At 36.8% G+C, this 14,055-nt stretch overlaps 2 protein-coding genes across 2 annotated transcripts in view; both read right to left on the bottom strand.

Annotated features, from left to right (window-relative positions):
* Positions 1-624: 624 nt before the first annotated feature.
* Positions 625-1,647, bottom strand: LOC118735446. The gene is made up of 2 exons (XM_036465202.1): positions 1,563-1,647; positions 625-1,412 (listed from the first exon to the last, which is right to left on the bottom strand). The coding sequence occupies exon 2, from the start codon at positions 1,300-1,302 to the stop codon at positions 946-948; it is 357 nt and encodes a 118-aa protein (XP_036321095.1). The 5' UTR covers positions 1,303-1,412; positions 1,563-1,647; the 3' UTR covers positions 625-945.
* A 5,665-nt stretch (positions 1,648-7,312) lies between these two features.
* LOC118735445 overlaps positions 7,313-14,055 on the bottom strand; it is a 10,323-nt gene continuing 3,580 nt past the window's right edge. The window contains exons 3-4 of the mRNA XM_036465201.1: positions 9,019-9,188; positions 7,313-8,946 (exon numbers count right to left, since the gene is read on the bottom strand). Of these exons, the coding sequence (XP_036321094.1) occupies positions 7,551-8,946; positions 9,019-9,188 (1,566 nt within the window). The 3' untranslated portion in view covers positions 7,313-7,550. The remainder of the gene's footprint in view (positions 8,947-9,018; positions 9,189-14,055) is intronic.

The following is a 14,055-nucleotide window of genomic DNA, read 5'->3' as shown; positions in this document are numbered from 1 at the left end:
CAACAATTTAGAAGATAGTTTTGGATTTCCTCTCTCATTCGGTTTGCATTCATACGCATTTCTATGTGCGTTGATTTGGCGTTCATACATATTACTCACATAGCAAGACTCTCCTTCGATGTGCTCATTTGGTCATAAAAATGTGCTCTGTGAAAAAAAAATAAATAAAAATGGGATAATGGAAAGACTCTAAAGTTATGCAAAAATGCTCTATAACCTCCATACCTTACGATATATGAAAATTACGTAGCCATATTTTATCTACATTTTAATGATTAAGCGTATGTAACTTAAGAGCTCTTGATGCACGTCTTCCCATTACCCGATTTTGAAAATTTTTCCCAGACCACGTTTTTATTACCAAACGAACTCATCTAGGGGGAGTTTTGCTTTATAACTTACAAAAAAATTTTCTCCATACAAATAAGGCGCATACTAATGTACATACACACATACATACATATGTACATTGATTTGTGGGTGCAAGCGTGTCGCCAATTGATTATTAATATTTAATTTTCGATTTCGTTTTAAACCAAAATGTATTCACATTAAATTAACATACCGACGCACACATTTACGAGTATGCAGAAAAGAAAGTTCAGACTGTAGAATGACTACCACTTTTGGTTTCATAATTAATTTTTAATTTTTTTATTTTTAACACATGTATAACACATTTCAATACGTTTTCTATTTATTACATAACTAAAAGCAAACACACTTTGTGCGGTTACAAAAAAGCACTACCACTTTCTGCTTTTTTCCGCACATTTACTTAGAAAGTATTACAAAATTAAAATAAATTACTACAATTAAACGCACCTATATTAATTTTTGGGTCACTAATTAAGTTCTTATCTTCACTTTGGCCCATCGTCAATTGCTTAAAAACTTAAATTTTACTTATTAAAAACACAAACAAATTATGCTCTTCACTCCTTTCTAGAAATCATCGAAGAGTGCACCCAGCCCACCATCATCGCCCCCATCATAATCGGAGCCGCCGAAACTGAAGAACCCGTCGTCTGCATTCGGTGGCACAAAGGCGCCATTGAAAGCATCCTCTAGCCGCTCTTCTAGTCCCATTGTCGAGGCCAATCCATAAATGAGCCGCATCACAACCAAGCGCACAAAGTCTGGCGGACTCGTCTCTTTGCCGCTGCCAAAGACGAATAGCTGTTTGCCGCTGTCTACCAACGACGTAGGCACCGTTTTTGAATTAGCCGCGCGACCCCAGGCCATACACGCAGCATACAAAATGAACAAAATCACAACAAAGTGATGCAACAAAGTAGCCATTGCAAGTGCGTCGAAATGAAAGAACCGGGACTGATTAATTATTTGTTGCCGTTGTGTGATGGAAGTATCGGCTCTTCAGTGTACGCAACCAATCTTCGTATGTGTAGTTACTGCAACAAAGTACACCAGTAGTTAGAATCTAATGAACAACAACGTAAAAAATTCAATAAAGTACGCCACAAATAATTTGTTACGTATGTAAATTATTCAAGCGAACGAGCGTCGCGTCTGTGTGGTTGGATATAGCAAAACAAACTAACCATTTTTTGCACCTCAATAGCTGTGCTGTCGTTGGACCTTTTTCTGCTACTGTCGCTGTCTCGCTGCATTAAATTTCTCCATACTTCCATTTACACTTTAGCATTTCTTCTTTCTCCAAATCCAAGCATCGGCTGGCAATTTTACATACAGTGAGGTAAAATTTTATTCGTCAAATACTCAGACCAGGGTACAAGCACCGCTCCCTTATTTCCTTTTATATTAGGCATTATTTTTAGTTAGATAAGCTTTACATTTTTTGTTGGTCCTATGCATGAAATAAGCGAACACGTATTCGAGAAATACTTTTTATCTTTCTGTTCTTCCGAGATATGGTCTGTCGAAGTTTGGAGTTTTTGCGCAATGTGGTAAAGTCGCTACACTCAGTCACGACTCTTGCTCACTGCGGTGTGCAGCGCCTGTTCATCAGTAACTGGGGATGCAAGCGGGCGGCTGTCTTGGAGGAAGCGGGTTGCGAAACCACCCCCGTTCCAGCAATAGAGACTACCATTTTGATGACAATCACGGCAAACGTTCAAAGGACTACGAATTAAGGGCATGCACCTGGAATGTCCGGACCCTTATTGGGGAAGTTGCCTCTGCCCGGATGGTTGATGTCCTCGTAAGGACAAAAGCTGATATCACCGCCATCCAAGAAATGCGTTAGACGGGGCCAGGCAGCTACCATGTAAAGGAGCGCAAATTCGGTGCTGGATTTGTAGTGGACGAGAGACTCCGTCTGTGAGTACTGACGTTCACCCCGGTGGACGAACGTCTAGCACAATCGCTCATCTGCGCGACGGAAGAGAAGGACGAGAAGATCAAGGATCTCCTTTATAAGCGCTTGGAGCGTATATTAGCATAAAAAGATCCATAAAACTATTTGGATGTCTCAAGATGGAGAAACTCGGCTCACTATCTTGTTACAGCCAAGAATGTGCGCCCAAAAAATACAAGGAAATCTTAATGTCGAAAAGCAGCCACAACAGACGGCCAACTCATTCGCTACTCGTTTCTCACACCTGCTCTCATAGGGCACTCTTCAACAAACCGACGGCGTTCATTAAATACCGCCGCAGAAGCAGTAAACGGATTTCAGCGAGTCCGAAAGCAAAACTGATAGGATAAGGAGTGTCAAGAAGCTGCAGAGAAAAATAATGCCACCTACAGGGTCACGCTGCGATCAGGCGTCAGTTGGCGCAGAAGAGAAACGACTGGCGTGCTCTGTTGAACTCAGCCAAAATCGCTTTGGCGGTTACAACGTCAAATAAGAAGAAGAGGATTTAATATGTCAGAAAAGACCCCTCATCTAAATAAAAGTTTGTTTTAAAATTTTCTTATATTACTTTATTTCGAAATTGCCTTGTCTGAACTCAGAGGTGTATGACGAACATCTGTTGATACGGTGTAATATATATATCTGTAGCAGGGATGTTGCGAATATTTGCATTCGCATTCGTTATGCAAATGATTCGCATCATTTTACACATTCCCATTCGCATGAAATGATACGAATGTTTTGCGAATGCGAATGTGTACATGGGCAGAGAGTCCACTCTAATATTTTTGAAATGGCTCTAAGTCTGTCTAACCAGGGTGCGCACAATAACCGGCTTTTAGCTTCAGACGCTAAACGTTTAAGTAATATATCAAGCAACATTGATGGGCCTTCAACAAGTACTGCTAAAAGTCTTATAAGCAACTTAGAAATAATTTTAGATTCCTCCAGCGAAAGCACGAATGTTTAATTAAAATTAAACAAAAATTAAAAATGTTAAATTAAAGCTCAATTCAAGGCCTATCTTAAAGAAAAACGAGCTCATCTCGGTGAAAATCCCTTCGATTGGTGGAAAACTAAACTAAAATACGACAAATTGACAGATCTGGCCCGCAAATATTTGAACGCTCCACCTGCCAGCGTTCCTAGTGAGCAATTGTTCAGTGCAGCCGGCCTTATATACGAGCCTCTAAGAAATCGCCTCATGGGATAAAGGGCAGCAAAATTAATTTTTTTTTAAATATAATATGCCGCTTTTGAACTTTGACTACTATAATAAAACACTATATAGGTTAAGCACTCATTCAATACTGTAATAATTTACAAAATTTTTGAATAATAAAATCGATGACTTAAGTCGATTATAGCATTTTTTTAATGTTATCCTAAGATTCGCGAATGTGAAAAATATAAAAAATTCGAAACATCCCTATTCTGTGGTCATATCGAATAATAGCTTAAGGCGAGAGGCTGGCTTTATTTTAATACGCCATTCCGTTTATTGTTTAAACCACAAGGAAATTTTTTGTTAACATTTAAACAGAATATCGTCAGAACTATTCTTTTTACTTTTATTTGCCAAGAGTTCTTCAAAGGCTTGGCGCCAAATTCCCGACTTAAACTACCATTCCATATGATCACAGATATCTACATATACATACATATCTATGTATGTGAAGAAAAGCTGATTAAGGCACGCTTCACCCACTTCTTCGGTAAGTTGGGCAAAATATTGCAAAATCTGTAGTAGAGACGAATACTATTTATGTTCAGTGTTATATGTACATACGAACGTCGCTAGTACGCCAATCGTTTACGCCTGCGTACTTATGTTTACATTGATGTGTATGTACGTAGCTGAGCACATTTTTTTTTTTTGCTTTCTTTATTTCTTACCTCAGGCTTTGGCTTTGTACAAATACTACGTACTCAAAGAGGCAAATAAGCCAGTAAGAAGAGTAACTAAATGCGTCCAGTTGCAGCTCTGCATATGCATGTGTTTGTATGTACATTGTATATATGTATGTATGTACATATGAATATATCGCCGCTTGTGCAACTCTTTTGGTTATTGTACGAAGCTTTAGGCTGAGGGTTTGCCTAACTGCTGGGCATACCACCAATTGTATTAATTTCCCTGCAAATAAAAGCGGCACCAAAAAAGGCGATATGTAGCAATAACCGACCCATCAAGCAAACGACTTATCAATCTAAGAAGTCAGCCAAGTGTGCTCCGATCATATCTAGTAAAAGTTATTACGTGAGCGCATGGCGCTGTCTTCGGGACATTGCACTTGTACTTACAGCTTTAATGCGATGCAAATGTTCGAACGCAAAAACATTTCAAAGCCCTATGATCTTGAACATTTATTTACATATCGAGCTCTAACCGCCAAAATAACGTAACCGTTCAGTTTTGTATAAAGAACAGGATTCCAACGCGAAATTTTAATTAAATCGAAATTTGAAAAGATATACTAAAACAAATAAATAGCTGAGTAAAGAAATTGTATGTGCACGGCTTCAAAGTCATTAAATTATTAATAAAAGCAGTTATAAAAGTTTTTTTTTTTAATTATGTATTTCCAGAGTAATATCATATAAGAAACATAAAACTCAGATTGAGACTCGAGATTGAACACTTTTTTTCGTCACTGAACATCACGCTTTGCCACTCCTCATCCTAAAACTGGTACTTGTCGGCAAATGCCAAACGCGCGCTTATATGCCGAGGCAAAAGGTCTGGTTGTGGTACCATAGAGAGGTGTTTTACATTAGGGTTTTGATGTATTATTTGACAAATTCTCATTCTTGTAGCGTTTAGACTCATATGACGCTTTATTTCTGCACAACTCATTTGACATAATATGCTATGGTATATTGAAATACAGTGCACGTCCAGTAGAACGAACTTTCGGAATAACGAATTTTCGGTTCAACGCATCGTCAAAATTATCTCACGCACACGATTTTTATTTTTCGATACATATAACGAAAGCTGTTTATGTTTTTTTGCTGAAACTTCGTGTTCTTTGCAAAATCAAAGTTTGTTTTAACATCAAGTTACTTTCGGTATTAAAGGATTTGCAAAAAAATAATCGCAGTGAAGAAAAGCTTGGAAATTGTCTGTAAAAAATAAATACACAAAATGTTTGAATGTTTTTTGTCTTTGAATTAAAGACAGTATTTATATATTTTTTCAAACTGAAGGCATTCAGTTATTTTATTGAAAAGATTGGGGTATTGCACCATACGACAGTAAATTTTACACACACAAAAACTAATCACCCTCATTGCGAGAAGCGTGTCGAATGCGAGTCGTTTTTCGAGAGTCGAATCGTATCGAAAATTTCACGTCATTGCCTAAAATTTCCACTCGACTAGTGCATTAAAACGGAAAAACTTGGCAGCACTGTATGGTTTTCGACGATTTTAGTCGTTGTGGAGTCGTACAATTTAGCCTAATTTACGACTTACGCAATGATGCTGAATATATTCGCAAAACTATGTTTAAATTATTGTAAAACTGCGTACTCAGTTTTTCTCTCTGTCGTCAGGATTTTTTTTTAAGGGCAAAATGGAAAATGTCGTTTGCAAATGTTGTCCTTCAATATTCTCGAAAATTTGCAATATTTATTTTTGAAAAAAAAAAATTATTGAGGACTAACGACACGATCTCATCGTCGAATTTCGTCCTGCAAACTTTACTAAGTTAAAAAGGTAAAATTTATTAAAAGCGCATTCTCAATACCTATTCGTTTTTTTAAATCAAAAAATTTATCGTTTATAAATTCTACAGAATTTTCTCTCTCATTTGGTACCCATATTGTTATTCTACATTTCACTGATAATAATTTTTTATATCGATTCTTTCGAGTGTTTTGATTTTTTTTTGTTTATGTCTCTCGGTGTTATAGTTAAAACAAAAAAAATCACTCGATTTAATAACTATTTCTATATTACGAACAAGGCGAATAACATAAGATTCGTTATATTGGGCGTTCACTGTAATTGGACCAAGTTTGGTGGAAATCGATAAGGCGGTTATCGATATACACTTATGTAATCAAAGTTGGGTGGTGCCACGCCCATTTTACAAAAATCTATAATCTTCTTTCTTATTAAAAGATTGTTATAAGTTATTGAAATATCGGAGTAATCGTATTTCCGAAATTTACCGTTACATGGTAAGGGTCGTTTTCCGACGTAACCTTTAGCTTTAAAGCTCACTTCATATTTAAAGGTTGGATTAAAAAGAAAGCTATATCTAAAGTTAAGCATTTCTGTTAGCGGGTTTTGTCCAATGTATGGTTTTTGGTTGTAAACCAATTTAAACCCGATAATAAAATGCCTTACTTTGGACACAATCATAAATTTTAATGCAATCTTTAAATATAAAGTTAGTTTTAAAGTTACGGATTACTTGAGAAAACGGTCCTAATTGTGCGTAATTTTAGTCCGATTTCCAAAATTTTCAGCATATTACTTTTTGCGCAAAGGTTGATAAATGTACCGAGTTTAGTGGAAATTCATAAACCGGTTAGCGAGATACAGATATGTACATAGGTTTCTTGAAAAAACCTAAGGTAAAGACTCCTTGTCCATATGAATAGGGGGTTTCGACATAACTTCCACGTCGTAAAATTACTAGCATCGGTCGATGATTATAGTTCATGGAAGTAAAGTCTGATATTAGTTCCACAGATGTGATTCATGGAAGTTATCTCAGACATAAGTTCCATAATAATTGTATATTAAGGATGGTGCTCCCCCTCTCTGGCGATGTAATTATTGTGGAAGTAAAGTCACACATAACTTCAATGAGATTTTCATGAAAATCTTCTGGAAATTATGTCTAATATTCGTGGAAATTAAGTCTGAAATAGGTTCCACGGGCCCATGGGAGTTATGTCAGTTACCCATGATTAGCAAGCGTTAAGAAATAGTTTTTCGCATTTTCTTACAAACACGTAATTTTGAGTTGTGTCTGCAACATACCATTGGTTGGAGCCTTAAAACGCAAATGCTTTATTCAACGCTTTTTGAGCAAGTACATATTTAAAAGTAAATATAAACAACTACATATAAAAAATCTTTAAATTACTATTTACAATAAGTAATAAACCGCAAACTGAAAAACTATTTTAAAATTCTCTCCTCTTTGGCATACGCAAGTTTTTCAATTCCAAGTTGGTGGCCCGTCCCCTATTGCTTACTTATCCAGCTTGACAACAATTGTTTCAGATGGCCCAATCTCGAAGTTTGAAAAATAAACTTTCTGACCTTGTTCCTCGTCAAGCATTTTTACGCCACTAAAGTACATAGCGGTCATATCCAAGGACACCCGCTTCTCACCGAAATTCGACACCGAAACAAATGAGTTGCGACGCGGATAGACCCGTTCAACCACCAAGATGTCGTTGCCGCTGGAACGTATTTCTGTGTTGGATAGCGGCGGCATTTCCGGCTTACAGATGGCATTCTTATACAACGAAGGCGATCGATCACGTAACTTAATCATGTCCGCCACAGTTTGGAAGTTATCGTGGCTGTGGCGCGCCGTATGTGGCAGCCAAGGCAATGTTTCACGATTCGTAAACTGTTTTGTCGTATTTAACCACTCCATGGTGGATAGATGGTGCAAGTGCTTGGTGTCATTGTGCTCACTGTGCGGATCGGCGATAGCCTCCAGTGCAATTTCATCACCGTAGAAGATATTCGGCGTACCTGGCAGCATGAGCTGCATGAGCGTTGCAGCCAAAGTGATATTCTTTGTTCGGCCATTGCGGGTAAAACGCTGCTGATCAACACCGCCAATTGACCAATGTAGCCATGGACCCTGTTCGGTGGGTGCAAGTGGACCATTCAGAATTTTGTTGATATGTTTTTCTAAGTTCAGTGTACCATTCAACACATGCAAGTGTACATCGACCAGATCGAGATGTTGCAAGACCAACGAATGCAATGCCGGATGCAAATCCTCAATTAGCGCTTCATTCGCAATTAATATGCGATTGGGACCGACAAGCTGCTTCCACTCATGCAGATTCGCCAGTAAACGGTCGTCATGCGCGAAATGCTCCAAACCTTTGAGATAAAACCCATCCACGCCCAGGTGTAACCATTTTAGTATAGCAGCGCTAATTGCATTGCCAGCAGATGAGATGGGAACTTGCGATGCAGTTTTTGTGCTCGCTGTTGTTTTAGAATCAGTATTTTCAGATTCATTATTTGATTGCATTGGCAGCACTGTTACTATAGCGGGTGCCGTCGTCGTGGCGTCATCCAACCTGCTAATCAACGCGCCAATTGGTAGATCCAGTAGCAAAGAGATATTGTGTTCGTGTAATGTTGCCGCCAGTTGTTGAATTTCTGCATCGCCACCCAAGACGCTGGCTACCTCAAAGACCGAGGTTGGGTGCTCGAAGTCATCCGGGTAATTCGTTGAGGGAAAGATGGAGTTCAAGCGCACGCCGGCCACCCCCAGCGAGGCCAAGTAGTCGGCACGTTGGGAAATGCCATGCAAGTCACCGATGCCATCGTTGTTGGAGTCCTGAAAACTGGCGGGAAATATCTCGTAAAACACGCTGCCGCGATACCAAGCTGTTCTGTGGGAAAAGAAATCTTAAGTTTAGTTATCAGTGCGAACTATTCTAATCTACGCAAATGTGTTTACTCACTTTGGGTTGCAAGTCTTCGGCAATGTAACAATCATGGCCACCACTACTGCGCACATAGCCAATAAGCTGGACATGAAGACGAAGAAGGTGCATTTTCGTATGAGCGGCCAGTTCCACGAAACGAAGGAGGGTGTATCTTTTGAGAGCGTGCCGTTCGGTCCATTGTTGTCCTGTGGAAGTTAAAACATAAAATTAATTCAAACTCTTAGAGTCAATATATCAAAATTTTGCGGAAATTGCAAACATAAATTACTGGAAATAGATTATTCTTAATATTGTTCAATTGCTCGTGCCGCTTTTCTAATGTTTAAGATGTTATAGGATACCATAATTAAGTATATTAAAGTTTTGAAAATTTCATAAAAAATGTAAACTACTTCCTTGGAAAGAGTCAGACTGAGCTATTATTTCCTATACAGGGCAAACAGAAATATAAAACTGGTTATGGAAATGGCTTTGGGCCCTCCTGGTAAAAACAAAAGCATTGAAAAAGTAAATCATGTCTAGGTCCGTTAACTCCCAAACGTTCATGGTCCCGCCAAGCAGATGGATTAGATTAAATTAGGGGTGAGGAGATGATTTCTCCCCAAATATGTTCGCATGTATGTATGTATTGGATCATATGAAAGATTAGGTTAGGTTAACCTGGCCGGCGTTGAGCCGCACATAGACCGGTCCTTTTTACGCGTTAAAGTAAACATCACAAAGGATATCAACGCTTTTTACGAATTTTAGTAAAAAATTCAGCCCTACTTTTGAGAAGTCTTCTTACTTCTCGAATTGGTAGGCTCCCAAGCATTTTGGTCATGTTTTTGACAGTGCAGAACATCGGCAGAGAAGATGTTCCAAGGCTCCTGCACCTGTCCACGCTAGTCATACCCAGTTTTTTTTAGTAAGAGCAGCCACGAGAGTAATAATTCTGCAGTCTTCCTTAAAAGTAGCAAAAAATCAAATAAAATAAACTTTTTAATATACCACGGTTTGATAAATGGACTAAAGAATAGAAAATTCTGTTTCCTATATAAATAGCCACATAAATAATTTAATCGGTGAGTTCGACAACCGTACAAGTCCAATTGTTGATATTTTAAAGTAAGATAGCCATTTTGTTTAAAATTTGATACTGCGTTATACTGAAGGCGAAGAACTGGAGTTTTATTACCATATCACATCATGGGAAACCACAAGTACTGAAAGCGATAACAAATAACAGCGAGATGACAGTATTGATGTTGAATTTTTCCTCTGTTTTGAATAAAATTTATTTATTTACGACATCCTGTGAATATCCAAATACCTGAATACCTTTTCATCTGTCATTGGAAGACTATTTTGTTTCCTGTAAAACTACTATTAAAAATATATTGGAAACTACGAGATCTAGAACTTGTCTATGTATGCCGATAGTCAGAACGCAAATTTTGTACGGTTGTCCGATTCATCGATTCAATTTATAACATATAAAATGAAAAGCGTGGGTTGCATGTAATAGAAAAGGACGGCTCTCCATCTTGCTAAAGTGAGCAGCTATTCATGGCATGGATACAGAGTGAAGTGCGAATGGCTTGAAATGCTTTTAGGCAAGAGCTCATGTCAGACCTAAATTTGATCATCAAATAAAGGCAGCAACCGAATGATTTCAAAATCGGCGTTGGTTTCTACAGAGGCTGGGAATAAAATCGGCAAAGGGACGTCCATAATACGCGTAATATATGGCGGGAACACTTTCGTGACAGATTTGATGAAGGAGAACACAGGCCATACTATAGAAATGATAACTCCATCAAGACGAGTTAAGGTCAACCTTAATGCAGCTCAAAAAATCACCAATCTACGAAATTGTTTTTTGTAAGTGCTTAGTACACTGAGGGCAAAAAATATTAAAATTAGATAGAAACGTTATTCAACGAAAGTACTGTATATTGGTAAATATTCAATTCATATTAAAAGGATCGCGTTCGTACTGAAAAAGCATCCGTGAAGTGAATAATCAAGATAAAAACCAAAAAGTAAAAAAATATTTAATTTGCATGTCGCCTGCAGTGGAATTCGAACCCAGACCCTCTCTGGATATCAACAAATTGTGGCAAGCATCTTTGCACACTCAGCTACAGCCAGACATATAAATTTGCTTTCAAATGTTGACTTTCCATCAACACCACAACACGCGATTTGTACGGATAAACATTTAATCCCGATCCCGCCCATCCCGATGCTTTTCAGAATTGTACCGCGGGTCCCGTGGGTCCCGAAATCTATAACTAATAAAAATTCACAAGGTTTTAAATTAATTTAAAAAAATAAAATAATAATAATTAAAGATCTGGCATCTGCCGATTATTTTGTTTTGCTTTGCTGTTCGTTTTTGTCTCAATAAAACATAAAAAAGTGCAGACATATTTATCGCTTTTAAGGAAAATTTCTGAATTTGCGGAAGTTGCGGTTTTATCGGGAGTGTCGGGAACGGACCTTGGTCCCGTCTGAATATTAAAAAAAAAAGTTTGTACATCACTATTGTATAAGTGATTTGTGTTATTTATGATTACCCTGAAGGCATCATATTCGGTTTTGGTTTAAAATAGAAGCTTTTTAAGCCAATTTCATGAATTTTATAAAAAAAAAAATTGGTGATTTTTGGCGACTTTTTTCAGAAATAGCTCTATTCTTTTTAAACAATCTGAACACCCTGGTTGTAACCGCTCAGCATGCTGGGGATGCGTATGTACACTTACTTATTCATATTTAGATGTGAACAGTCAAATACGTGCGTAATAAAGTTTTGTATGAAATTATTATTTTTAAATACGAACATTTTTATACGGTAATCAAAGGTATTAATTTTTACTATGCGTTATTTCTCTCAGTGTACGTACATATGCACATCAGACAGTACCACCAAAGAAAATAAAGCTCGCCGTACCGCCTAGTCTAAAGTATATTTGCGTGGAAATTTCGAAGCATTCCGAGGTATTGCTGAGGAAGTATTTCAGTTTGAAGGCAATTTCGATTTTTTTTTGGCCAGCCTAGGGGTCGCATTTTTACATTTTTCGGTGACACCTATGTATGTATGTATGTACATATGAACATGCCGTATTAAACAAATTTTGTTAAATAGTTCTACTGGAACAATCAAAACACATCCTAAGCAAAAGTGTGTAAGTACTAGAACGGGTACTTAGGGTCAATGAACTTTGGAGCAAAAATGTATCACCTCGAGATAAGAATATCGATATATCATACCTTCAGATCCGACTACAAATGCGGAAGATATGAAAAAAATTTAAAATAGCGACATCTACGTTCGGCTAAAATAAAAATATAATTTTTTTTCGAAATTACCTTTAGACTCAGGAAAGTACGGCGGACTTTTTTCTTCCGCTACGACCTAATGCACATACATATTTTTAAGAAATGCCTCCAACTACTAAAATGCCATTTCCATATTTGAATATCAACCGATAGCTTTTTTATTGTATCCAAACAAATCCCCAAAAACTCTGAGTAGTTAGGCCGCGAAATCACTGCGTGAGCGACTACACGTAACCAACTTCCGACCCCTGTTATGGCTTAATGGACTCCTAATATGTTTACTTTCAATAAACATGTGTGCAAAATTACCCAGCATACCTGCGCATACTCTAAGCAATTGTATACAATCTTTGTTTCTTAATTGTTTTAAAATATGTACGCATATGTCTGTACATTAGTATGCGCCTTATTTCTATAGAGCCATTTTTTTTATGTTACAAAGGAAGACTGGTCTTAAATATATTCGTTTGGTCATTGAATCGTGCTCTGCGTAAATTTTCAAAATCGGATAACAAACGACATCGTAACTCAAAGGCCCCAAAATTCCGGGAATTCATGCAATTATACATAAAAGGGAAAAATGGCCTATAACTTAGCAAAAAAAGCTTAGTTATTTTAATGCAACTTAAGATAATTTTTCACCCCGATCTCTAACACATTTTCATATCTCCTTAAATTTTGAAGTTATAATGGTTTCTTGGTTTAAAATTATAGTTTTCTAAATTTTGGGAAGTAAATTTCTTGAAATAAATTGTATGCGCATATTTAGATTCAGCAGGCAAAAGCACATAGACTGCCATTCAAGCATATTAAACTTGACACTGACTTATAAGTAATTTTTGTCAGTTTGTGAGACATCTGAGGCATATATAATTTGATTTCACCCAACAGTTAATAGTTCAAACATTTCACTTAGACCTTTGTTTGGCTCCTTTTAGCTATTCAATAATCGTTGTAGTTATCATGCGAGTACATGTGTACCATATGTACATTAGGGTAGTCCAAAAATGCATGTGAAAAAGTAAAGTCGGAATTTTTATGCTCTCATTGTTGCTGGATTGTTCTATGCCGAGAAAATATACCCCTTTTTTATCTTGAAGTATATTTTTTATTTTATATAGAAAAAGACCCAATTTTCGTAGAAATGGTATAAAATTCATAAAAATCAATATTTTTCGATCGCAAAACTCTGTTTCTCTGCAGGAGATTACCAATAATAATACCCAATCGTAAATTTAACCATTTTTTCATAGTAACTATATTTATATGTCCGGAAAAAACCCCCAAAATACCCCGGCAAAAGGCAATGGGGGACCAATAAAAATCGTTAGTATTAAAAAATTATTAAATAAACAATTGGGTATTATTATTTTGAAAATCTCCTGAAGAGAACCAGAGTTTTCCTATCGAAGAATATTGATTTTCAAGAGTTCTATACCATTTCTACGAAAAGTTGTTTTTTTTTCTTCCATATAAAATACATGGAAAACTCTGAGCGCTTTGAGCGACCTCAAAATATTTTTTGATTTCAAAATAAAAAATAGGGGTAGCATTAAAATTTCGATCTTACTCGTTTTTGAACAATTTTTTGGATTTTTCACTTTTTTTGGGGGAAATTGACGAACTTATTGCTCAAATAGTCAAATCTTTGACTTTCTAATAATTTAAAATAATGGAAAAATATTTATTTCTTTATTTTGCTTTTTTTTTTTTGTTTTTTTTTTTCGC

The sequence above is a fragment of the Rhagoletis pomonella genome, unplaced genomic scaffold (assembly GCF_013731165.1).
Source record: "Rhagoletis pomonella isolate Grant_MI unplaced genomic scaffold, Rhpom_1.0 Rhpom_scaffold_00003, whole genome shotgun sequence".
Lineage (NCBI taxonomy): Eukaryota > Metazoa > Arthropoda > Insecta > Diptera > Tephritidae > Rhagoletis > Rhagoletis pomonella.
Note: the sequence above shows the minus strand (reverse complement) of the source record. Positions and strands in the feature narration are given on the sequence as shown.

What these genes read in the sequence shown, in the direction of transcription:
- LOC118735446 (XM_036465202.1), bottom strand. Translation starts at nt 1,302, where the DNA reads ATGGCTACTTTGTTGCATCACTTTGTTGTGATTTTGTTCATTTTGTAT.